Raw genomic sequence first — 24663 nt, forward strand, 5'->3', positions numbered from 1 at the left:
GCTGTCAAACAGAGCATAGATGATTAAGGAGTTTCTCTTCTGGGGCACCAGGAATCTGGATCTGAAAACTTAACACTTCAATTTGGCCTGAGAGGAATATGGAAAATGCTGAGTAAGAGCTGATCGTTTGCCCAACTGCTCCACATAACCAGCTTGAGACTGGTCACTTCTCACAGACCGGACCCAGCAGCGTCCAGCGGGGAAAGGACCCGGCCCGACCGGCGTGTTCCATGGGCAGGCTCTGGCAAAAACAAAGCTATGGCCTCGACAAACTCCTCCTCCTCTGCCGCCCCCCCGGATCTGGTTTTTGCCCCCAACAAACACGCATGCACACAGCAACAAACACCTCTGAGCAGAGAAACTCTGACTGCAGCTTTAGAGAAATGTCCCAAGGCAAAGATAAGGGAGTTGTTCACATGCCTCTCACCTGGCCGGGTTTCACGAGAGCTTCCTGAGCAATGACCGAAATTACCGACATCCAACAGAAATGCTACTTTCTCATGTTTATTCCTGTAAACTACAAACGTAAGAAATGCTGAATCATAACTTAGAGAATAGAAACTCTGTAAAGAAAAACACTCATTTCAGGCTTCCTCCCTTATTTTTTCTTCCTCCCTCCAAGTTCAGATGTGGCGTTACTTGCCAAAGATTGGTCATGGTTTGGATAGCACATCTCGCTCTACACGTTCGGAACAGCAAGAAGTGCAAAAAAAAACCCCAAAACAAACACCTCCTCCCCAACAACACCCAAGCGGCAGCTAAAGCAAGTGATTAGAGGAAATACAATGAGGCAAGGAGAGCTGGCTAAAGCTTCCAGCTCTGCTCTTTGCTGGGTTTCTCTGGGGGGTTTTGTTTTTGTTTTTGTTTTTCCTTTCTCTGAGTCACAGAGAAAGTTCAAGAGACCAATAGAAATCCTGATCCCTGATCACAGCGTTGAGCCAGATTCAGCTAAAAGTTCAACCCTGCATGTAATCTAACTTTAAACATGCCTTCAAAACAAAACAAGCTGCTTTTTTTTAACCTAGTCATAAAGTTTATTAAAATTGTTCATTAATGCTTCAAATGTAGCAAGAATGCATAGATCCCAAAATATACATATGTATTTTCTTATAGAAATAGATTATTCTTTATAATAAAAAAAAAACTGTAGGAACATCTTTAACAGATTACTCAATTCATGACTGACAGTTACACGAGATTGCATCATGTACACAGCATTCCCAGCCATGCTTAAAGGATTGCATCACTTCGCCCTTGCTCTCCTCTCGCTCTTTTAAATAACCCAGCGCCCAGCAGCCTGCGGAGCCCGCCCGGGGCCCCCGGGACACCCCCGGTCGCAGCCCCGGCCCCGCTGGGGTCCCCGCGCGGCGGAGGGACCTTCCGCCAACATGTAAATAAAGACCAAAAAAAAAAACCAAACCAACAACAAAAAGTAAAAACCAAACCAACCAACCCGTCCCCGGGCTCCCCCCGCGCCCCGGCCCGACAGACGCGCTGAGCAGCGCGGGGACCGGCGGCTCCGCCCGGCCGGGGGTCAGCAGCGAGGCGAGGAGGCGAGCAGGGGCTCGGGCAGCTGTTTGAACAAGTTCCTGAGGGTGCTCAGCTCCCGGGAGAGCTGCTCCACCTTCTTCTGCAGCCGCTCGTTCTCGGCCGTCAGTTCCAAGACTTTGTGCTGCGTCTCCAGGTTGCGCATTTTCGCTTTGTCGCGGCTCTTGCGCACCGCGATGTTGTTCCTCTCCCGGCGGAGCTTGTACTCGTCGCTGTGCTTGTCCACGCACTTCTTGGGCTTGTTCTTGCCCGCCGGGGGGGCGGAGTAGCCCCCGCCGCCGCCGGCGGACTTGGAGGACTCGGAGGGGTTGGGGGTGCCGGGGGGGCTGGAGGAGGACGAGGTGGACAGGTTCCCGCTGCTGCCGCTCGGCACCGACTGATAACCCAGGTAGGAGCGCACGGTGCTGCCGTAGGGTGAGGACATGCCCCCCGGTCCCGGCCCGGCTCCCCCTTCTTCCTTACGGGGCCCTTTGCAAGAGTCCAGGGTCTCGAAGACCGGCTCCACTTTGGTTTCCACGATCTGGGGCGGGAAGCAGCCCGGCAGGCCCCCCGGCTTGTGGCTCTGGCTGGCGCAGGGGTGGCTGTGCCGGGCGAGGCTGATGTAGGTGTAGTCGGGTTTCTTGCTCCCGCCGCTGCCTTTATAGTCCTCGGCGAAGAGATCGGAAAGGAAATCTTGGCCGGCGCCGCTGCTGCAGGGAGGCTCAAAGTTGCCCCCTGCTGCTGCTGCGGGAGGAGGCGGCTGGGCCGGCGGCTGGGATGCCAAGGGGTCCAGGTAGGGGCTGAAGTCGATGGCTCGCTCGTGGTCCCCTACGGTGAGCTCGGTCATGGAGCGGCCCCCGGCCGCCCGCGGGTGCAGCTTGTTGAGAGCAGCCAGACAGTCCGCCTCGTAATAGAAATTAGCCACTTCCATGGATTTAAAGGCGGGCGGCTGGATGGGGAGGCATGCTGCGTCCCAGGCCACCAGGCGTTGCATGAAAGCAAAGGGGGATGCGGGGAGGAGAAAACGACGCAGGGGCCCCCCCCGGCAGAGGATCAAGCTGCCGCCGTTGCGGTGGGGGGGTCCGGACCCTGCCTCAGTCCCTGGCGCTGGGCACGGCCCCGGCTGCGCTGCCCACCTGGGCCGGATCAGCTCCTGCGGCGCCGCGGGGCTTCACCGCTCCGGCTGCTGCGGCGGGAGCTGGCGCGGCTCCTCCGGACCATCTGGTTCTGGGTCCCGTGTCCTAAAGTCTCTGACTTAGGAAAGTTCCTTTCCTCAGTTATTTATAGGGGCGGTGGATCCCATAGCAACAGGCGCGTCACCGCCTGGCCGCCTGCCACGCTGCACGCTCGGTAAGTGCTGGCCCCGGCCCCGGAGGAGGCACCCGGGGCGGGTGTGCCGGTGCGGTGCCCCGCCGAGCCGGCCGCAATAAAGCCGGGCTCTGCCGGGCGGGAGGGCAGCGGGCGGCAGGGCCCGCAGGTGCGGGGCGGCGGGGACGGGGCGGGGGCCGCGCTCAGCCCGGGGGCCGCGGGGACACGGGGGACGGGGCGGTGCTGCCGCCTGGGTGCCAGCCCGGGCGCCGGCTTTTCACCCGAGAGCGGGACTCGGTGCTGGGGCTCACGGTGCCGTGCGGAGGTGGGCACGGATCCCGCCTGGCGCACAGATCCCGCCTGGGGCACGTTTTACCCTTGGGGAAATCGAGGCAGGAGTGATTTTCCCAAGTCCTTTTGCCGAGGCAGGGGAGAAAGCTGCAAATAAAAGACAGATCCCGTTATTCTCCGTCCAGTGCTTGGCTAACTAAACCCCACTGGCGAGCAGCGCTGTCCATAGGGATCTGTGGAGAGCTGTAGAGCAGCGAGCGGAGCGGGCACGGCGCCGCTCCAGGCCTCCTTCTTGCGGCTGCAGGCAGCCAGGGAGCCCAGCAAACCCCGCTCCCCTCCCCGTCTCTCCATGCGGGGATGACGGCCTTAAAGTTTGTCTTGGTGTATTTACTTTACATGATATGGTGCAACTGTCAGGGTACACAAGCGATAGGGAATCTGTGCACTGAAACCAGAGGAGACTGTATGTGACATGATTCAGAAGGAAAGTGAGATACGTGCATAAAAACATGGAATGCAAATGTTTTTCGAATTGTGGCATAAGTTTGGGAAGGAAGACTGAATCTTGATGTCCGTTTTAATTGAAGACACCCACCTTGGGAATCAAACTTAAATTTTCACTCTCTTACTCCCACATTTACCTGTCTACAAGCTGGTGATTCATCCCCAGAATAAAGGACATTAATTTAAAACAAAACATATAATTAAAGGAAGTAGGAGTGTCCTTTGCCTCAGTAAAGAAGACCTAGCACTGCAGGGAAAATGACACTGCCTCTTAGAATAATGTGAAGCAATCCTGCGGTGTGGGAAATATTGTAACGTTAAGCCAGAGGAACAGGTATTGCATTATACGATTCAAACAGTCAACTGTCCATAATGTTCAAACCTCAAAACTTTGAAAAGAGGAAGAATTCGAGAATCAGCCAGTGGATCATACGACTTTATTTTTGTTTTTTTTCATTTGCTTTTTCTTTTCATGTTTTAAAAGGATTTCTTCTTTCCATAACAAAAGCACTCTAACAGGTTTTCAGGCTTCAAATATTTCTAGTTCCATCTTTATCTACCAAGTTAATCTTTGGTGCATGCACCAGAGATTAAATTGGAGCTGGGCCTGGCCAGAGAGCTGGGGCTGGAGGTTGTAGTTGGAGCCCATACCTTCATAAATACAAACATCTGTATTGGGTGCAAATACTGGCAAGTTGCTGTGAGCCAGGGCTTGTTCTTCTGGCTGTTTACTCCCTCATTCTGCGCCTTTATCCTGCATTCTGATCTGGCAGTTGCATCCAGCGGCTGCCCTAACTGGCCTTTGCAACTGAAGTCTTGAAAATTGGTCTCATGTGCTTCCTACCTCCAAAACGTCTCAGAGACCCACAAGCAGAAGGTCTCCTGCCCTTGTGGCCAGCTGAAACGCACAGTTAGGATTTCTGGGCATTACCCCAGTAGGTCTCCAGCTTGCCAGAGCCATTGGCTGGAACAGGACGCTAAAACTAGTTGGTAAATTTCCTGGACAATTTTTCAATATATTTTTTGAGATCTAAATTTGCCCCCTTCAGAGTTCTGCCCTACTCTCTGCTGCTCTGCAGCATGAAGTTGTCCTCCTACTCTGGCTGATCTTCCCTAACAAAATAAAATGTCTGTGCAACCGTCATGTGAAACAGATTATATCAGGGATGGTGTGGCCCACACCTCCTTTCCAGGCCAGTGCTGAGTAATCCCATAGTCACCGAGATCACACGTCAGCCAGGGTGGTAATTGAGGTTGGATGCTGGCGTGTCCCCTCCTTCCCTTCTCCCCCCTCACCTCCCTGCTGTACCTGCATCTCTTTAAACTTCCTCCAGCTCACCTCAAATCCCAACATCCACTCTCACGGAGCCAACATCCGTTCTCAGCTTCTCATGGGAACCTAGTTGGCGGGACTAACCACATCTCCAAACCCCTAGCATTCGGCAAGCAGGTTTTGAGCTAACTCTGGTCTCTTTAAAATCGTTTCTGCACTTGTCATAACAAATGCCTGGCCAGAAATGGGGGGTTAGAAATGGGAACAGGTGCAGAGCGAGGCTCGCAGCACGGAGGACGCGTGGAGGTCTGGGCACACCAAGCTCTGGCCCTGCGAGTGCCACGGCTTAGCCTGGAGAGAGGTGCCGAGGCTGCTAATAATCAGCCTGGAAAACCTCCTCAGAGAGACACTTTGGATAGGAAAAGAGGAAAAGACATGCAGACACGCCAGGTGAAGGGATCCGGGGAGCCGCGGGCAGCAGCCCTCGGAGCGCGGCTCCAACAGCGACTTCCAACAGAAAGGCAGCACTTCTGTGAAAAGCACCTGCTTTATAGTGATTTCATTATTTCTCTTTTTCAGAACTAGTCAGCTGAGGAAGAAGACACCATAACTCCCAAATTACTTAGTAAAGATATCAACATTTTTGAGCAGAAAAAAAAAAAAAATCTGATGCAATAGAACCCAGGTTCCTCTACATTCATGTTTGAAACAATATAGGGACTGGGAGGGTAACAGGAGGATACCAGGATGGTGAAAAGGTGGAGGGAAGAATCTCATCCTCACTGCTCATTTCTGTCAAGAATTAAATTCTTCTTTCCAGTTTCTCTGTTGTACTGTAGAAGCCACAACTTTCCAGCTCCAGGCTCAGACCTACAATAAAGCACTGTAGAGGCATTTTCTTCCTGGAAATTGCTGCCTTTTCCAGGATTTCTTGCAAGCTCTCCAGTTCATGCGCTCCAGGCCTGCAGCAGTTGTCCCTGGAAGGGCACCAGCTTTGGGAGATGCTATTAGTGTAATGGTGATGGCTCAAACACCGAAGCGTTTATAGGAAGGTCTGTGGACTGAGGATCATATTCTAGGAAAGGTTGTCTGTAATTTCTGATGCTTCTTGCTGTGGACTTGTCTCCTGTATTATTTCCTTGCAGTAGGTCTCAGCGGCTCAGCAAGGTCGGAGCTGCGTCACGCTGAACCCTGTGTGGACGCAGCTGCTCACCCATAGACCTGCACTGTAAAACAACATGAAGGGGCAGACCGGGGCAAAGAGGAAAGAAATTAATGCCAGAATTTGGCAGTTGTGTGGATGAAGAAGATGCTATAGGTACTGCATTGGAGATGAGCTAAAGAGGAGAACAGGAGGGGTTCCAGAGCAGTGTCCGTGCCAGCGGGCAGGCTGGGACAGAGCACAGAGGTGGCATGGGAAGGTCTCGGGGGGGTGGGAGGGGACCTTGCCTGAAAGACTGACTTAAGTGCAGCAATGTTGCAATAAAGGCAGCAAAATAGAGAAGTCAAATTGAAATTTATTTCTGAGCATGTTGCACGCTCTCTTTTTTCTTCTTCCTAGCCCCAGGTCCCTCTTAATACAGCCGCACACCGTACGCCAACAACAACTCGCAAGCTGTACCTGGCAGAGGCCAGATTTCAATCTATTGCTTTCCACTTGCCGTTCTCCGCTGTAAAAAAAGCTGCGCTTACGAAATGTCAGGCAGGGACAATGTCTCAACTTGGATAGAAGCTGGCTCTCCTTCTGTCTCCCCCAGCTCTTAGACCAGGCTCAAGACTTTGCCTCATTTTAACATAAGAAGCGATTGCCACATGCTTTCCTCTCTTCCGAAGCCGCAGCTGTGATGCTGCGCCCTCAGTCTCCAGTGGCAGGCGGCTCCCCGGGCGGCTCCCAGCCGTGTCTCCTGGCCTCCTTCGGTTCTTTTGTTACAGACCAGAGTCCTCCTCCCTCACCCCTTGTTTCCATGTGACATGGTGATGCTCGGGTAGTTGTTGGTCTTCTGCTGATTTTCTGCTCACCTCTGACCTAGCATGCTTGGCCTTTGCAGTGCTGGGTTGCTCAATCCCACTTTATCTACACGTTGCTCTTTGCCCTACCCAGTGCTGCAGGGACGACACCTGGAGATGGGCACTGCTGCCTCCAGCCGGCGGGACAACGTGGGCCAAATACCTTCCCCCACCAGACTGAAAATTTTCCAGAGCAAGTTGCAGGTCAGAGCACCCACGCTGTGGCCGTGCAAAAGAAAGAAAAGGAGGGAGAGCCAGAGTGCACACAAGCGCCCGTGGAAGGGAACGGTGACGGAGCAGAAGCTACAGCCTCCAGTCTTGTGCTGCAGAGAAAGGCCGTGCTGAAGGCGCTTGGCTGGCAAGATGTGGGCTGATGGTGTGAGCAGGGGCAGTAAGACGTGACTGTGTATTTTCTGAGTAGCCTGTTCCCTTGTATCCCAAAGAAAGGGCGGAAAATTTGCTGTCCGCTAACTTTCCAGAAGTTCTCCATAGTTGCCTGACATTTCCTAGGCAATTGTAGCCTCCTACTTGGAATAATTTGTTGCACGTCACATATTAATGCTTTTTTTCTGGCGTATCCAGGCTTTCAAAAGATCCATCAGGGGAACAGGAATCCTATCCTTCCAGGATACCCTGCCAAGTGTCAGAAGTTCCCAGTAACAGAACTCGGTAGTTCATTTAGGAAGTTTCTAAAAGACAAGAACTATTGAAAGGTGCTGAGGCTGCAGGCCAGGTGGCTGGAACTGCACGGTGTGTATTGCCAGGGGCAACAGAGATCAAGGGAGGTGTTAGAATGACAGGAGAGTGGTCTTAAGTGAAAGATTAAAAGATTTTTCTTTATTAAAAGCATTAAAGGCCTGTGCTCTAGACTGTGCAAATACTTTTTCTTCCATCTGCTCTCATCTTGTGTCAAGCACCATGGGGAAAGCGGGGCTACCAGGGAGCAGTTGGGACTTGTTGGTTGTGAGCGCTGGCACATGAGAACAGCCCCTGGGCTGGTCTGTCACCTGGCACCCGCTTGGTGGACGGGGTACCAGGCGGGGGGAGCCACAGCGCACCGTCCCCCGCATACCTCGCCCTTGGTCCCTGTCAGTTCCCTATCTTTGCATTTCTGGCTTTGGACGGGAGCCGTAGGAGTGGCCATTCCAGCTCTTCCACCCACTGACACTTTCCCATGCCAGAGAGAGTCCAGCGAGGGAGCTGCAGCCAGTTTCTGCTCCCTCGGTGCCTCCTGGCTCGGGAACAGACCGGAATTGCCCAAGCGAGGCGAGCAGGCGAGAGCCGTGAGTGTGAGCGCTGCTCTGCGCTGCGGGCCAGCCTTGCTGGGCAGCTCGCAGGAACCCAGGGAAGCGTATGGAAAACCAGAGGTGCGGTGTGCGACTGGGGTGAGTGTGCAGGTGAAGCAGCAGCTGGAGCTGGGCCAGCTGAAACCACTGGCAGCACTTTCTATCCTCTGTCTGCCCCTTCTCCTCCCGAACACACCGCTGAGGCTGCAGCCGCTGCTGGCAGGAGGCCGGTAAAGGCCAGATGGTGCCTTTTGTGAATGTGCAAACCCTTGTTGTAGGGGTGACATCTGTCCTAACTCATCGGCAAACGGGCTCTGCAGGGGGACGCCTGGAAGGTTTTCCCGCGGGCGCCGCTGCCCCGTCCCCGGGTGGCTCCGGCGGGGCCGCTGGGGGGCGCGGCTGTGACGGGCGCGGCGGTGTCGCAGGCTGGGGGTGTCGCAGGCTGGGGGTGTCACACGCGTCGCGCTCTGCAGCAGCTCCCGCCCGCGCCGCCGTCACCGGGCCTGGAGCGCCACCTAGCGGCGCGGGAAGGGACCGGTCCGGGGCCGGGGGCGGGAACGGGCGGGGCGGGGGCGGGAAGGGGCGGGAAGGGGCGGGGCGGGAACGGGCCGGTGGCGGGAACGCGCAGCCCCGGCGGCGGGTCGGGCCGCGCACGGCCAAGGTTGTTTCGTGGAGCAGAGGGCGCTGCCCACCGTACCGTGGCGCTGGTGGCTCCTCCGCACCAGGGACACGGGTGAGCGCCGCTGGCCGGTAGGGACCCCTCGTTCCTCGGTGTCCCCGGTCCCGGCAGGGCCTGGCCGGCTGCTCGTGCCCGGCAGGGACCTTTCACAGGAGAGCAGGAGCTGAATACAAACACAGCAGGGACTTGGCTGTGTGCCACCTCCAAACACCCTGGCCAGGGATTTAGGTCTTTCAAAGGCCGTCTTATGGGAATGGGCACTATCGTGTTGCAGATGGTCTTTATCTTCCCCAAATAGCATCCAGAATTTCCTACAGAATTAGTCTCTTAATAGAAGCTTCTGTTCAGAGTCCCAGCAGCCTTGACCTGGCTGTGCTGATCCAGGTGGCCACTGGGTTGCCTGATAGGTCATGTTTAAGGTGGTGTTTGTGTAAGGTGTGGCACTCCTGCAGTGCCGAATGCTCAGGGATGCTCCTGTGGCTGTACCGGCTCGTGGAGTTTCACTAGAGCCTATGAACTAACTCACAGTTTCTCCCTCCTCCCCCAGATCATGAAACAGGGGAAAAGGAACTTTCTTCAGATGAGTCCCAAGCGTTGGTTTGTCTCCAGGAAAGGACCAAATCCTCTCCTTGATGGTCTTCAGTCCTGTCACACTCAGGTGAGATCAGAAGAGGCTTCAAGGCACCTTTTTCCTTTTGCAAGGTTTGTCTTTGGGCAGCTACACTGACATTACTACAGAAAGATGCAGCTTTATTCCAGCCAATACCAAGGAAAAACTAATAACCATTTTTCAAGAGAATTTGATAACCCATCCAAATCCAAACCTTGATAGCAATTTGCAGCCTTTTTCATACTGACAGCCCTTCTGCCTTGACAAAACAAGATGACTAACAGATGTTGAAGGTATCTTGGGGAACACTCCCAAGAACTGTACATTAGAACTGTTTATATCTTTCCTCTAATGTACACATCCATCATGGGGACATATGGTCACATATCTCAAAACACATTTAAAGGTGCCACATACTACTGAACTGACATTAATTGATTCATGTTTACACCAAATCCACACTAACATTATCAAGGTCACTGTGACCCTAAGAGGATCTTAGCTGGAACCTTAGCCTGGGAGCAGCCTAACCTCACAAGTGTCTGATGAAAACATCGGCACCCCTCGATACCAGAACCTTCCCATCACTCCGTCCAGAGAGTCTTGCCCTGCCTGATGTGTAGGGCCGGGGCCTGATTTGGGGGATCAGCTTTAAGTCTGATCTGATATTGTGGACAGGCTGTAAGAATGGCTTCACCTGTTCCATGGACACTGGCCATCCCAGGGATCGGCATTCATAATAAAGATCTGCTTTTCCAGAATGACCTCGCTTAAGGTGTAACCATTCAGCTAACCGTGCCCACTCCTCTGGTATGCTTTCGGCTATTCTGAGTTGGGCTAGAAAGTCAGCTTGTTGGTTCCATTTGGCAGCGGGGGTTCCATCTTTTGCATGTCCTTTTACCCAGCCCACACTCGAAGGTCGTGACCTGCCTATTTCTAATAGCCTTTGTCACACTCTGGTGCGATTTACGTCCCACTGGTTGGATTCCCATTGGCATATCCATTCGGTGGCACCCTTGTAGGTTGCATAGGAATCCGTGTAAACCGTGGAGGCTTCTCCTTCTGTTGGTAGTAAGAGAGCACATAGTTCTCCTACTTGAGTGCTACCTTCCCCCTCCTCTGTTATTCTTTTTCCTGTAGCAATCCCCAATGCTGCTGCCTTGTACTGCCAGTTTGTCCCTACCCGACGGGCTGATGCATCAGTGAACCAGACGCCTTGTGTGTCCGAGTCCTGAGTTAGCTCAGGTGCTTCTTTAGTTGGGGAGGGGTTATAAGGCAGGCTCAGCAGGACTGGATCAGCGTTCACAGGTTGTTGAAGTTTTGAAACTTTTACAGAATCCTCTTTCAGTAGTAACAATTGACTAACTCCCTCTAAATAGCCATACCATTTTCATACCATTGCTTTCTGTGCCACCCCCTGGGGGGGGTGACCCTTTAAGGATTGAATTTAACAGAGGAAAAGGGCCTTGTACAATAACTTCCTATGATGTACACAGCTCCTCTGCCTCCTTAACTGCTCAGGTAAGTGAGAGAAGCCCCTTTTCCCACTCCGAATATCATTGTTCAGCTCCCTTAAATGCGGTGGAAGAGAACAACAAAGGTCTAGCTGGCCCTATTGGCCCCCTTTGGAATATACCACAATAGGAAGCATGTCCTGCAAACCCCCATTCCACTCTCAGTGGGTCTTGTGGATGCAGAGCGCCCAGTTTCTGATAGGCTTTAAGTTCATCTTTTAGAACATTAAGGGCCTCTGTATGTTGTAGGGTCCAATCCCATTTCTTGTTTTTTTTGGAGTAGGTCATATAGGGGACGGGCAATCACTGAAAATCCTGGGATATGCTTTCTCCAGTACCCTAATGTACCAACAGGCATTGCAAGTCCGCTTTGCTGTTTGGGGTGTGCCCCTTTTCTATAGTAACCGGGACATCATCAGGCAGTGCTATGGCTCCCCCTATCCACCAAGCCCCTAGGAATTTAACTTCCTGACTGGGACCCTGGCACTTGGACAGTGGAATATCTGACCCATTCTGTGTTAATAACTTCCAAAGAGTTTCTGCTACTTGCCCCACCTGTTCCTTATTGTCTCCGCCCACTAGAATGTCATCTATATATTGATATATGTGAATGCCCAGGGGTACCTGTACAGTGTCAATGAGTGCAGCAAGGGCACTGTGGGCAGTAGTAGGAGAGTGTTTGTACCCCTGAGGAAGCCGATTAAAAGTGTATTGCTTCCCTTCCCAGGTAAAAGCGAATTGTGCCTTCTCTTCTTCCCTTAGGGGAATCATGAAGAACATATGTTTGACATCTAAGGCAGACATCCATGGGTGGGCTGCTGCTTGTATTACAGTCACCACCGAGGATACGTTTGGGACGGCAGCTGTTAGGGGTGCAGTGTTATTACTCAGTTTTCGATAATCAATAGTTAGGTGCCATCGCCCGTCAGGCTTGCGAACGGGCCAAACTGGAGAATTATAGGGAGAATGGGTGTGGCTAATTATTTGTCTTTTTTCAAGATGAGTAATAACCTCCGTAATGCCCCGTTTCGCCACATTCGGCAGGGGGTATTGTGGAGTACAGGTTATTGTAGATGTAGGTAGAGCAGGAGCAATTAGCAAAATCCTAATGCCAGTAGTTCCTTTGAGCTGCGAGGGTGCAGGGGTAAGTGGCAATATTCTAATACGGGCTGCTTCTGCTCTGTGGCTTCCAAAGCTCCAAATCCATTAGGTAAGCACCACCGTCTACCTGCCAAAATATCAAATCCCAATATGTTTGCCTTGTAAGGACTCAGGGCAACTTCCGCAGCCGTCATCTGCTTCTCCCCAGGCAGCAAAAGGTGGGTTTGAGCTAGAGGACATCTCTCTGCTACACCCGTTACCCCTACTATATTGATGGCTTTCCTTGATGGTTTAATCCCGAGTTTGTCAGCTTGCCGCCTGTTCAAAACACTGATTTGTGCACCCCGTCAATTAGAAATTTCACACTTATCCGCCTTGAGCCGACGGAAATATGTATGTATGGCTCCTTATCACTGGACCATTGGCAAGAAAATACAAAGCGGGGTGGCCAGTCCTGGTTCCAATCCGCTTCTACTATTTTTTTGGCTCCTTTGACTCCCTTTGTGAGGGTACGAAAGGGTTAATGTTTTGTCTGTCCTCAGGGAGGGGGGCGGTTACCGGTGCCTCCTCTCTGATTTTCCCTCTAAATATTCCACCAGCTCCTGTGTATGCTCAGTGGGAAGCTTATAGAGCAGCGTCCGAGGCACCCCCATTGCAAAGCACGGCGCCGGGGGCTGCTCCGGTTTCTGGGACGGGGGGGCGGCCCCGGAAGAGGCGCGGCGCGGCTCGGCTCGGCTCGGCGCGGCTCGGCTCGGCTCGGCTTCCGGACCGTCCGGCTCCGGCATGGGCTGCCGCTCGGGTCTACACCACCAGCCCAGTAAGCTACACGAGATGTGATGGACTGATCACCGTCCGGACCACCACTTAAACATACCCTGGGCCCCAGAAGCCTGTGGCCTCGTCTTTGCTCAATAATATTCTATCACCCCCGGTAAGTGAAACGCGCCAAAGATACTCAGTCTCCGTCTCGCCCGGCTTGCGTGAGAATTCAGCTCCAATCCTGAATATGGCGTGCTGTGGGGAGCCGTGCGTGGATTTTTGCCTCGTCCGTCCGTATGTGTTTCAGTTCTAATAGGAGGACGCACGTCCTTTGCTTCTACTCCCCCTTCATCAACACTGTTTTCAGAATCAGTATCTTTGCCGAGAAGCGGGGGGGCCGAGGGGCACACCTGAACTTGGGGACGCTAGGGGGAGCTCTTGTATTAATTAACAAAATCACAAGTTTTTGTTCCAAAAAAACAAGTTTCTGTTCTAACAAGCCCAATCTCTGTTCTAAACCATCCGGTCGTATGCTTTGCCGCAGAAGGTCCTGCTTTAGAGAGTCAGACTGTTCGCTTTGCCGCGGAAGGTTTTGCTTTAGGTCAGATTGCTCGCTTTGTCGTGAAAGGTTTTCCATTTGGAGCTTAAGTTTACACAGATCCTGTGCTACCTTAAGCAAACGGCCGGACTGGAACACACCGTGATGCACATTACTGCAAGACCCCGGGTTACTGCAGAGATATTACTCAATCCTCTAAATAATTCCTCCATATCTGATACCCTGCTCTGCTGCGCCAGAAATGTCACGGAGGCACCTCGAGGTTGGTTTAAGGGACAACAGGGTCCAAAACAAACTTTTATTCAGTAAAAAAAAGTGCAGCAGATTGACGGGTGGAAGATGGGGCTTTAGCACGCCAAAGTGACTTGAATAAAGGTTCAGTTGAGTAAATCGTTAAGGGGCCGCTGCTGGCAGGAGGCCGGTAAAGGCCAGATGGTGCCTTTTGTGAATGTGCAAACCCTTGGTGTAGGGGTGACATCTGTCCTAACTCATCGGCAAACGGGCTCTGCAGGGGGACGCCTGGAAGGTTTTCCCGCGGGCGCCGCTGCCCCGTCCCCGGGTGGCTCCGGCGGGGCCGCTGGGGGGCGCGGCTGTGACGGGCGCGGCGGTGTCGCAGGCTGGGGGTGTCGCAGGCTGCGGGTGTCGCAGGCTGGGGGTGTCGCAGGCTGGGGGTGTCACACACGTCGCGCTCTGCAGCAGCTCCCGCCCGCGCCGCCGTCACCGGGCCTGGAGCGCCACCTAGCGGCGCGGGAAGGGACTGGTCCGGGGCGGGGCGGTGCCGGGGGCGGGAAGGGGCGGGGCGGGAACGGGCCGGTGGCGGGAACGCGCAGCCCCGGCGGCGGGTCGGGCCGCGCACGGCCAAGGTTGTTTTGTGGAGCAGAGGGCGCTGCCCACCGTACCGTGGCGCTGGTGGCTCCTCCGCACCAGGGACACGGGTGAGCGCCGCTGGCCGGTAGGGACCCCTCGTTCCTCGGTGTCCCCGGTCCCGACAAGGTCCCGGCCGGCTGCTCGTGCCCAGCAGGGACCTTTCACAGGAGAGCAGGAGCTGAATACAAACACAGCAGGGACTTGGCTGTGTGCCGCCTCCAAACACCCTGGCCAGGGATTTAGGTCTTTCAAAGGCTGCCTTATGGGAATGGGCACTATCGTGTTGCAGATGGTCTTTATCTTCCCCAAACAGCATCCAGAATTTCCTACAGAATTAGTCTCTTAATAGAAGCTTCTGTTCAGAGTCCCAGCAGCCTTGACCTGGCTGTGCTGATCCAGGTGGCCACTGGGTTGCCTGATAGGTCATGTTTAAGGTGGTGTTTGTGTAAGGTGTGGCACTCCTGCAGTGCCGAATGCTCAGGGATGCTCCTGTGGCTGTACCAGCTCGTGGAGTTTCACTAGAGCCTATGAACTAACTCACAGTTTCTCCCTCCTCCCCCAGATCATGAAACAGAGGAAAAGGAACTTTCTTCAGATGAGTCCCAAGCGTTGGTTTGTCTCCAGGAAAGGACCAAATCCTCTCCTTGATGGTCTTCAGTCCTGTCACACTCAGGTGAGATCAGAAGAGGCTATCAGCTGAGTAAATTATTAAGGGGCAGCAACTAATACAACAGGAGGTCCACAGAGTGCATGCACGTGGCTTTACCAAAAACAATGCTGGATCCGCCCCTGCGTCCAGGAAGAGTCCACACTTGCCTGAATACGGTGTGGGTTTATTTTAAAGGGATAAACATACTCTTATTGAGTACGGAAAGTGTACACTCGTGATTCTGTGAGGATTAATTTATAATACACTCGCAATCCTGCGAGGAGAAATACACGTGCAAATATGCACGGAATGTTACACGTGCTTGTGTGGAAGCACAGGAGGAAAATACACTTGCAACTGTGCGAGGAAATAATCACATTCAGGGGGAGATGGGGGGCAGTGGGGTCTGATGGCCGGGCTGTGCCCTGGACTGCGGGGCTGCTTCACCCCCATCCTGCCCCCGGCTCCAGGCTCTTCGAGTACCGGGGCCGGGTCTCTCCGGTGCCCAGGGTGGTCCCTGTGAAGTGGCCACAGGTCACCATCCCTCTCGTGCGGCGTGTGAAGCCAACGCTCCCCGTCAAGCTCTTCGCTAGATCAGCCGCCATCACCAACAGCTCAGCCAAGCTGAAGCGTGAGTCTGTGCGTGGGTGTGCGGGACGGTGTGGAGACGGGTGTGCATGTGGACATCCATCCGCAGCCAGTCACCCACAGGGCCAGGTGCTCCCAGGGAAAACCTTAAAAAAAAACCCAAAAACATAGAATCATGGAATCATTTTGGTTGGAAGAGACCCTCAAGGTGATCAAGTCCAATCATAACCCAACCCATGTCCCTGAGAACCTCATCTCCGTGTCTGTCCAGCCCTCCAGGGACGGTGACTCCAGCACTGCCCTGGGCAGCCTGTTCCAATGCCCCACAGCCCTTTGGGGAAGAAATTGTTCCCCAGATCCAACCTCAGCCTCCCCTGGTGCAACTTGAGGCCGTTTCCTCTGCTCCTGGCGCTTGTTCCTGGGGAGCAGAGCCCGACCCCCCTGGCTCCAAGCTCCTTTCAGGCAGTTCAGAGATCAGAAGGTCTCCCCTCAGCTCCTGTTCTCCAGCTGAACCCCCAGGTCCCTCAGCCGCTCCCCATCTGACAACAACAGCCCAGGCAGGGGCTGTTCGGAATCCCGCAGCTGCAGGTGCAGCAGAGGAAGGTTCAAGTAGAACCTGAGCGTGCCAGAGCCCAGTGTCAGCCTCCACAATATGCCTGGACAATGGACACACAGGCTCTTTTGGGGTGCCTATGACCACCCACAGCCCCCTCAGCCTTCCCTGCTCTGCCTTTTTTTCCTACTTTCTTTCCTCCCAAGTGAAGTGCAGCGAGCTGCAAACAATCAAAACGAGCTGACACAAATCAAATCCAACATGGATGCTCTCCTGGGCCAACTGGAGCAGATCACTGAAGAACAGAAGTTGTCCACAGGCCAGTTGGATGCTCACCGATGCCTGGAAATGGGCAATGAGCACAGGGATGTGCCCTGCAGAGCTGGCCAGGAAACCATCACAGCTTAGAGCATCCTCCAGGCTCTGGTAGGGAAGTGTCAATCCCCAACTCCCAGGGTGGAATCACAGGCCAAAATTACATGCCAAAATTCCCTAGATTATAATGAGATATTGTTTTCCTTTTGTCATATAGTTTGTATTCTTTTTAGTTTGCTTTTTTGTTCTATTATTCTATTCTATCTTCCTCCCACGCTCCGGAGCGCTGCAGAACAATATCCTGCTCTGCCCTGTCTGGGGCTGCTTTCAGGCAGCTTTGTCAAAGTCAGCAAAACTTCCCATTGCATTATTTACCTGCTAACTGAATTTGGGGGCCCACTGCATTAGTGTCACCAGGCTCCAGACATTGTGCCCCCATCCCCTGACCCTCGGCTCTCCTCTCTCAGAGGTACGGAAGAAGGCGGATGGCAGCAAAAGCAAAATCTGGCAGGAAGACACAGCATCAGAGGCCGAGGTCAGCACGGAGGAGCCGCTGAATGAGGGGGAGGAAGAGCGTCTCGCACGGATGAGTGTGAAGATGAACTGGTAAGAGAGTTTGTGTAACGCATCCCTCCAGCAGAGGGAATTCAGTAATGGACCACTGGAACTTATTAAATCCCCAGAAAAATAGATTTGCCTTCCTCAAAAGAAATTGTTGTACTTAAATCCCATGATTGTTCACAGCTTGTTCTTTCTAAGTGTTCTGCTGCCTGCAAAAACATTGACCTGGCAAATGCATGTGGACACACCGAAGAAAAATGGTTGACTCTGACCACATTTATCCTTGATTTCACAACTCTTAATGAATGGTTAACACGAGTTGCTCTGCTCCCGAGCGATTCTGAGATGGACTGAAACATATGGCAAAGGCTGACCATGGTCTGTTAACTGCACTTTCCTACCAACCTGCCTTTGCAGTGTCGTTTTGTCTAGTCAGACATCACATGGCACAAACCTGCTTAGAAGGTCTGAGCAAGGCAGGACCGCAGGACCGTGCTCGGACCGCTGTGCGGGGAGCTGCACATCCCTGGCGAGGGCAGCGCTTGAGCATCAGCGTCCCTTTGTTCTTCCTCAGCCTGTCATCACTAGGGTGACCACACCGCCCTGCACAGGCACAGCACCCTTCCCTTGCCCAAAACCTCCTCAAACTCAAACCACTGCCCAGGTTGTTTGTGTTCTTCTGCTCTGCCCCACCTGAGTCATGATGGATGAGGGATCTGAACGGGGTCTTTCATGTATTTCAGTTTCTGGGGCCTCGTAGGTGAAGTCCATGACCCCTGCTAAGACTAAGAGATGATGAAGGGGAGACATCGTAACACGCGCTATAAAGAAGAAAGGCAAAAGCTGGTCTCCATCTCTGTGTCGATTGGGATGAGGAAGGCCAGGTCTGAATTCCATCAAGGGAAACACATGCTAGAAATTAGGGGGAAACTTGCTGATACTAATGATCATAAAGCAGCACACAGCCTGCCAACAAAAAAATGTGGACTTTTCTGCCATTAGTGGGATAAGAGAGCAGAGTGAACAGACATCTGCTGGCAATGATTTGAGAAGAGCTGGTCCTCATTAGGAGCAGATGGACAAGATGACTATTTCAGCTCACTTCCATCTCTATTTTCTCTAACTCCGTGGTCCTAAAGTATCACTGAGATCAGAAATATTTTACTGTCAACATCAGACAGGCTCACGTGTGCTCTGCATGGGGCAAGTCAATGTGTGCAGTTCATCTGCAGGGATGTTCTCTTAAACACTGCAGGGCGACTCAGAAAAGCCATTCTTCATATTTTGCTCCTGACCTTACAACACTGAGGAGTTTTTCAAGCCTTCCAGTTCCTGGGGAGCAGCTCCTTTATCTCACAGCTTACACACGTCAGCGTGGCCTTCACCGCCTGCTGTCCATGGACATGGTGCCCACACCAGCCCCCAAAAACATTATCTACCCTTGGCTCTGGTGTCACGGTAGCAGAGGCAGAAGTCACTCAGATCTCATCTAATAGTTTATTGAGTTCTAATCAGTAAATTTAGGTATGTAAAATAATAAGTACAGATGGGTTGGCGGTCAATACTCTGCTATTTACTATACTTGAAGTTAGTATGGGATACGAAAATTATCACGTAAGCTTACTATGCATATCTTAAATGTTACGTGTGTGCAAAAAAATGTCACTTGCGAACCCCTCGGTGTCTGGTGTCAGGTAAGGGATCTCTGAGCCTTGACAGACGTCCCTATTCACGGGGGAATGGCCACCGTGCAGCCAGCTCACCAGCCTTGACAGCTGCAGATATTTATAGCATAAAGTGGCTAATTTGCAGTTAGATTTTCTACTGTGTTAATACAGTTTCAGATGCTTATCAGCCCAGACTCCAGCCAAACCATTTCTTTGTGGGTTTGGTGCTGAGTTCTCACTGGTAGCCTCACACAATAGAACCAACTGGTTAGACCTACTTGCTGAGCGTCTGCCAAAGTTCAGTTAGTTCGGACAGGAGGAGAGCATCTGTCACGAGTGGGAATGGCATCGTTTATGCAAGGTGGGAACCAGACCTGCTCACGCTTGGGCAGTACCCAGCACAGAGGCTTCCCTGCCATGAACCTCTTCCCTGTGGTGATAAGTGGGGAAGATCCAGGTGGATTTGGGGGTCTAGGTCCCACCTTCATGCTGTAGACAGCTGTAGGACGTCTCCTGGGGAGCGGCAGGGCTGAGCATCCCTGTTCATAGCGGAGTTCACTGAACCAGAGCTCTCCTGAAAATGCCATGGCCAAGCAGGGTGATGCTTCACAGAGATGTCAACCCCAGCTGGGCCCAGGGGGAGCATTTTAGACCCCAAGGGAGTCAGGCACGCAACTTCCAGTGAAAATCAACAGGAGCTGAGCAAATATGTCCTTTCATACCCACTTCCAGAGCAAAGTTGGCTGCACAAATCTCCGCTTGGCGTTGGTGAAGTTTCCAGCATCACCTGGGGAAATCAAGTCCAAACTCTGCAGCCCACAGGGAGAAGGACGAAGGGATTCCCCCCCTCCTGGCATGAGTTTGTGCCCTTTTCAGAGAGGATGGGCAGCAAAGGAGTGCTGTGGAGGAAGGATCAAGTAGGTGATGCTTCCTTCCCCCAGGCTCTGCCACTAGGCTTAGGAACCTGGGAAGCCAGAAGACAGACCTGACCAGTGAGAACCAGGAAGAAAAAGCAGCACTGGGCACCTTGGCCTTTTCCATGTGCTTTGTCACCGGGTCCCTTGGTCCCCTGCACCACTGAGCAGTGAGCTTATGCTTTCCTTGGCCTTCCTTATGCTGCCGGTGGACCTGCAGATGCTCCTCTCACTGCATCACTGCAGAGGTGGGATGGCTCTATATTTCTCCTGGGTGGCTCAGCTCTGTTTTCCATCTTCTGGGTTCTGCCATTTTGTGTAGGAAAAACCTCAGTTGGGAGCTTGCTGTTCATCCACACTGACCTCCGGCCACACCTGCCCAGCTGTCACCAGAACGGGCCATTCTTGTGCTCCAAGGCAGGTGTCCTTGAAGATGACCCAGCTGCCTTGGCAGTATCCTATGGGATTTTGCTAAGCAGATCCCTGAACAACACAAAATCTGCTCTTAAATTCAGGGTTTTGGTTCTGCTCTTTACCTTGGTCACTTCTCTCAGGATATTCAACTTCACAATCTCGTGGTCACTGCAGCCAAGACTTCTCTCAGTCTTCACGTCTTGGACTTGTTCTTCCTTGGTCATCAGTAACAGCCCAGAAGAACGTCTCCCCTGGTCAGCTTGTCAGTCAGTTGCATCACGAAGTTGTTCTTGACACTCTTCAGAAATCTTCTGGGTTGCTTGCAGCCAGCCCTGCTGCCCTCCAGCCAGACACCAGGGTGGTTGAAGTGCCCAGGAGTTCAGGGGTCTGTGATCAGGAGGTTTCTCCAGCCATGCAGAGGAGACTCCCTATGAGGTGGGCTGTACCAGGTGCCTGCCCTGGTGTCACCCGTGTTCATCTATCCCCTGATCATAGAATCACAGAATCCCAGAATGTCAGGGGTTGAAGGGCCCTGGAAAGCTCATCCAGTGCAATCCCCCCATGGAGCAGGAACACCCAGATGAGGTTACACAGGAAGGTGTCCAGGCGGGTTGGAATGTCTGCAGAGAAGGAGACTCCACAACCCCCCTGGGCAGCCTGGGCCAGGCTCTGCCACCCTCACCAGGAACAAGTTTCTTCTCATCTTTAAGTGGAACCTCCTGTGTTCCAGTTTGCACCCATTGCCCCTTGTCCTGTCACTGGTTGTCACCCAGAAGAGCCTGGCTCCATCCTCCTGACACTCCCCCTTCCCATATTGATCCCCATGAATGAGTCCCCCCTCAGTGTCCTCTTGTCCAGCTCCAGAGCCCCAGCTCCCTCAGCCTTTCCTCACACGGGAGATGCTCCACTCCCTTCAGCATCTTGGTGGCTGCGCTGGACTCTCTCCAGCAGTTCCCTGTCCTGCTGGAACTGAGGGGCCACAACTGGACACAAGATTCCAGGTGTGGTCTCCCCAGGGCAGAGCAGAGGGGCAGGAGAACCTCTCTGACCTACTGACCACCCTGCTTCTAATACCTCCTCCCCCACAAGCTCTCAGCTGAATCATCACCCATTGTAAGGCACGTCCCAGTGCATCTGAGCTATTCCTTTGCTCAGAGCACGTTTCAGCTCACCCAGCTTTCCTGAAGAGCCTGTTCCCAGGGTGCTACCTGCTCTGTAATTGCAGAGAAGGAGCCTTTGTTGTGTTGCCAGAAGTCCCAGGCCTCCAGACTCCCCTCTCCTGGGAGTCTCCATCCACAGCTCCTTGCAGCACAGTCTCCAGCTGCCCCTTCTTCATGCTTTGCAGTCCTGAGGCTTTTCCGCTGGAGGTCTCTGCAAAGACCCTCTTGGTCTCCCTGATTATAAAATCTCTTTACCCCCAGTGCCAGCCCACTGCTGACCACATTGGGACTGGGCTCCCTTGCTTTTCCTTTTGGATTACCTGGCATCCCCTGCAGACATCTCCTGGATTCCCATCTCTCAAATATTTACCACACAATTTGGCCTATGCAGGAGATAAAATGCTACTAATTCTTCTCTCAATGATGCTGCATTGCAGAATGGCAACTTTCACATGCTGTGCTTTCAAACCGCTCTTGCGTGGGGAGTTGTTCGGCACACCAGCACAATTATTGTGGCCTTTGGAGAGAGGAATATTATGAGTGTTATCATTCTGGGTGATGAGTTCTGCTGCAAACTGGGACCAGGTCCTGTTTCCAACAGCAGAGTCATTACGCTGTGCATGATTTGCCATTGTGGACAGACTGCACCTTAGCATCTGTGAGCAGTCGCAGCAACGCGGGAATGCCTGTTCCCTGGTGGGGGCCATTCCTAGGTCCCAAATTAACTTTTCACAGTGCTACAAGAAGGCGTGAGCTGTGCAAGCACATCAGTAAATATTATGAAAGCACTAAACGAGGATTTAACTTGGCCCTGCAGAAATTTGGCAGCCAGACTAAGCATGGCAGCTCATGCCGCGGGCTCAGGACCTTGCCTGGGACCTGCCCACTGGAGATGCTGACGCTGGTGTAGCCCAGATCAGACACCTGACTTTACACCAGGGAACACGGGCTGAGTTTCTTCCCAGTCCCTTTGAGGTTCAGCAGGAGCCAGACTAAAGTCCAAGAGGGAATCACACATCCTGGGTCTGTTTGGCAGAATCCTGCCAGAATAAGGAGCCAGAGGAGATTTTGGGGTTTGTCTGGGAGAGCGTCTGCCAGAAGACACATCCAGTGTCCCCATGAGGTGTGGTTTGTAGCTCATCCGCCATGCTGAGCAATCCGATCCTGTGAGCTGTCCCAGCGCGGTGACAGCTGCTCACCGCACACCGGTGTCACGGTGTCCAGGCAGGGCAGGGGGGACACGTGGTGATTCACTATTTCTGGTTCCCTTTTCCGTCCAGGAGAACAGCCGTTACACAGACGTGGAGGATGCCAGACTACAGTAACCAGGTACAGCTTGCACGTTGCTTTTTGGAGGCTGATCCTGAGCAAAAGCTGCCATTCTGTGCATATAGGGGTCAGGGGGGTGCTGCTTCGGGAGATGCTGTTTTCCACTGATCCTCTGTGTTTTCCTGGCACTGAGCGTGGCCACTGATCAGCCCCTCCCTCCCTTTCCTAAATTACAAATCTTTGAAGTTCAAGGAAAGTTATGTACCTTTTTTCCCACCTTCTCCGTCTCCTCTCCAGAGCAGCAGTGAGCAACCGCGTGAGGAAAGCACGAGGATAAACCCTGTCCTGGCACAGTGAGCAAGACAAGCTGAATCAAAGTGCTGCTGTCATCTCTGCCTGGCATTCAAAAGGAGAAGCCCGACCCGACATCTTCCACCCATCTGTAAAGCAAAGACAAAAGTCATCATCCCAGTGAATCCCCACTGCCCTGTGCGATGGATTTGGAGCTCTGCAGCCGCGGAGGCAGGACCCGAACCCTGCACAACCCATAACCACCACCGACTGGATAACAGGAGAGTGGCTGTGTCACCAAATGAGTCAGACACGTTACAGAGCTTTTTGTAGGAGAGGAGGGAGAAAAAAGCCTGACCTAATAAAGACGTTCTTTCCTGTGCTGGGTGAGAGCCAGAGCATTTGCTGACTGGAGGAAAAGTACTGTCTCAGTTTGGACAATTTGTGTTCTCAGTTAAAGGTGGTGTGGAGGCTGTGGGGTGAGCTCTCCTCCCAGAACGGTCACCTCCTGTCGTGTCTCTTGTGCCCCATGAGCTGCCGCAGGTACCCGGTCACGTCCCGGCGGGAAGGAGTCGCTGCTGGTGCATGTGCTGTGCTCTTTGCAGCTGCTTGGAGAGAGGGAAGGGGACAGGAGGCTGCCTGCAGGCAAGCGAGTGATCCCGAGCAGCAGGAGCAAAGCATACGTCATCTTCATTGGTTTGGGCTCCTCCTTCTCCTTTGGGAAACCACTACGTAAAGGCTGAGCAACTCTCTGCAGAGTGAGGGGGTGCAAGCACGTGTGGATTAGACCCTTTTCTTGGCCCAGCTGCTCCCTGGAAGGGATGTGATCCACTCGCTTCTCCAGCCCAGTGCCAGAGGCATCAGCCCCTTCCCCAGGGCGCCAGCATCCCCCCGTGCCGCAGCCTCGCTGGGTCCTCACACCGGCCTGGCCCCCGAGAGAGCGGCACGACAGCTCCTGCACCCCCAGCCTGACGGGTAACGGTGAACACCCTGAGCGCGATGCACGCGGGCGTGCAGGCGCCTCCCCTTCCTGCCCAGATTCCGGCTGCTGTTGACCCGTGCCCCGTCCTGCGAGCAGAGGGCAGCAGCCAGCATGCCACTGGCGTGGGAACCCCCTTACACCACAACACCCAGGGAGGCTCTTGGCCTTTTCTCTTCTTGTTCCTTCCTCCTTCGTGGGTTTATGCGTTTTTTCGGAGTTCAGGGGTGGGTGGGACTGAGACTCACGTAGCACTTTATTCAGATCAGGTGTGTACTGCCCATCTCTCTTCCGCTTCAAAACACACACATCAGTGCTTTGAATCCGCAACAGTGTCCAGACCTCCTCGGTCGAACTCTCCCACAAACCGTGTGCCCCCCCAGGTCTATAGGGTGCTCTGAAAGGGGACTCCTGCTTTCTGCTCCAGCGCTCAAAGCCGGACCTTGTCTACGGCATCGCTCTTTGAGGGGTGGAGGGGAAAACAGGTCCCAGGGCAGCGCTTGCCTCCCCGAGGGCCGTCCCGGAGCAGGCATGGCTCTTGAAGCACAAGGTTTTATTTGCATTTCTTAGTTTCAAATAATTCATGAGGGATTAAAGGGATAACCGTGCTTTCCCCTCCCTTTTTCCGGTTCCTGTACAACTGATCCATTGTGTTGTACTGAGCCTCTGTAGAGCTGTTTTCTAGGCTTTGAGAGATGAGCCGCAGTTTTTGCTATGAACGGACTGTGATGCTGATGTTTGGGAGAAAGGTGACCTTGTACGTACAATCCTGTATAATAAAAGAAAGAAATCTAATTTGCTTGCACTCTCTTTTCTCTCTGTTATACATCCGTATAACATGCACTTTTTTGCTCTATTTCAGACAATTCTTTCCCTTCCTAAGCTTCATCTCTGCCCACAGGATTTGATTTCCCAGACACAATGTATGTCCCACTGAGCTGAGTAAATTACCTGGGTTCACAGGGGGTCTGGGACTTTTCCTCGGGGGGCCTGGAAACGCTTTTAATGCAGGAGAGCC

General features: G+C 53.2%; 2 protein-coding genes across 8 annotated transcripts in view; one reads left to right on the forward strand and one right to left on the reverse strand.

Annotated features, from left to right (window-relative positions):
* Positions 1–23049, forward strand: part of LOC309446106 (uncharacterized protein) — a 164179-nt gene extending 141130 nt beyond the window's left edge. For 2 of the 7 annotated variants that reach the window (XM_082065526.1, XM_082065527.1), the window contains 6 exons: positions 9423–9533; positions 12700–13031; positions 14848–14958; positions 16858–16996; positions 22387–22435; positions 22673–23049. In XM_082065526.1, coding sequence (XP_081921652.1) covers positions 9423–9533; positions 12700–12921 — 333 coding nt within the window. In that variant the 3' untranslated portion in view covers positions 12922–13031; positions 14848–14958; positions 16858–16996; positions 22387–22435; positions 22673–23049. Of the gene's footprint in view, positions 1–8801; positions 8930–9422; positions 9534–12699; positions 13032–13535; positions 13681–14234; positions 14354–14847; positions 14959–16281; positions 16502–16857; positions 16997–22386; positions 22436–22672 lie in introns of those variants that run through there. The other 5 variants (XM_082065528.1, XM_082065529.1, XR_014185412.1 and 2 more) reach the window with 5 other exon arrangements.
* Positions 492–2796, reverse strand: CEBPB (CCAAT enhancer binding protein beta). Its single transcript, XM_082065525.1, has one exon. It carries the CDS (start codon positions 2519–2521, stop codon positions 1535–1537), a length of 987 nt encoding a protein of 328 aa, XP_081921651.1. The 5' UTR covers positions 2522–2796; the 3' UTR covers positions 492–1534.
* Positions 23050–24663: the final 1614 nt, after the last annotated feature.

Source organism: Streptopelia decaocto (genome assembly GCF_964273445.1).
Source record: "Streptopelia decaocto genome assembly, chromosome: 14".
Classification (NCBI taxonomy): domain Eukaryota; kingdom Metazoa; phylum Chordata; class Aves; order Columbiformes; family Columbidae; genus Streptopelia; species Streptopelia decaocto.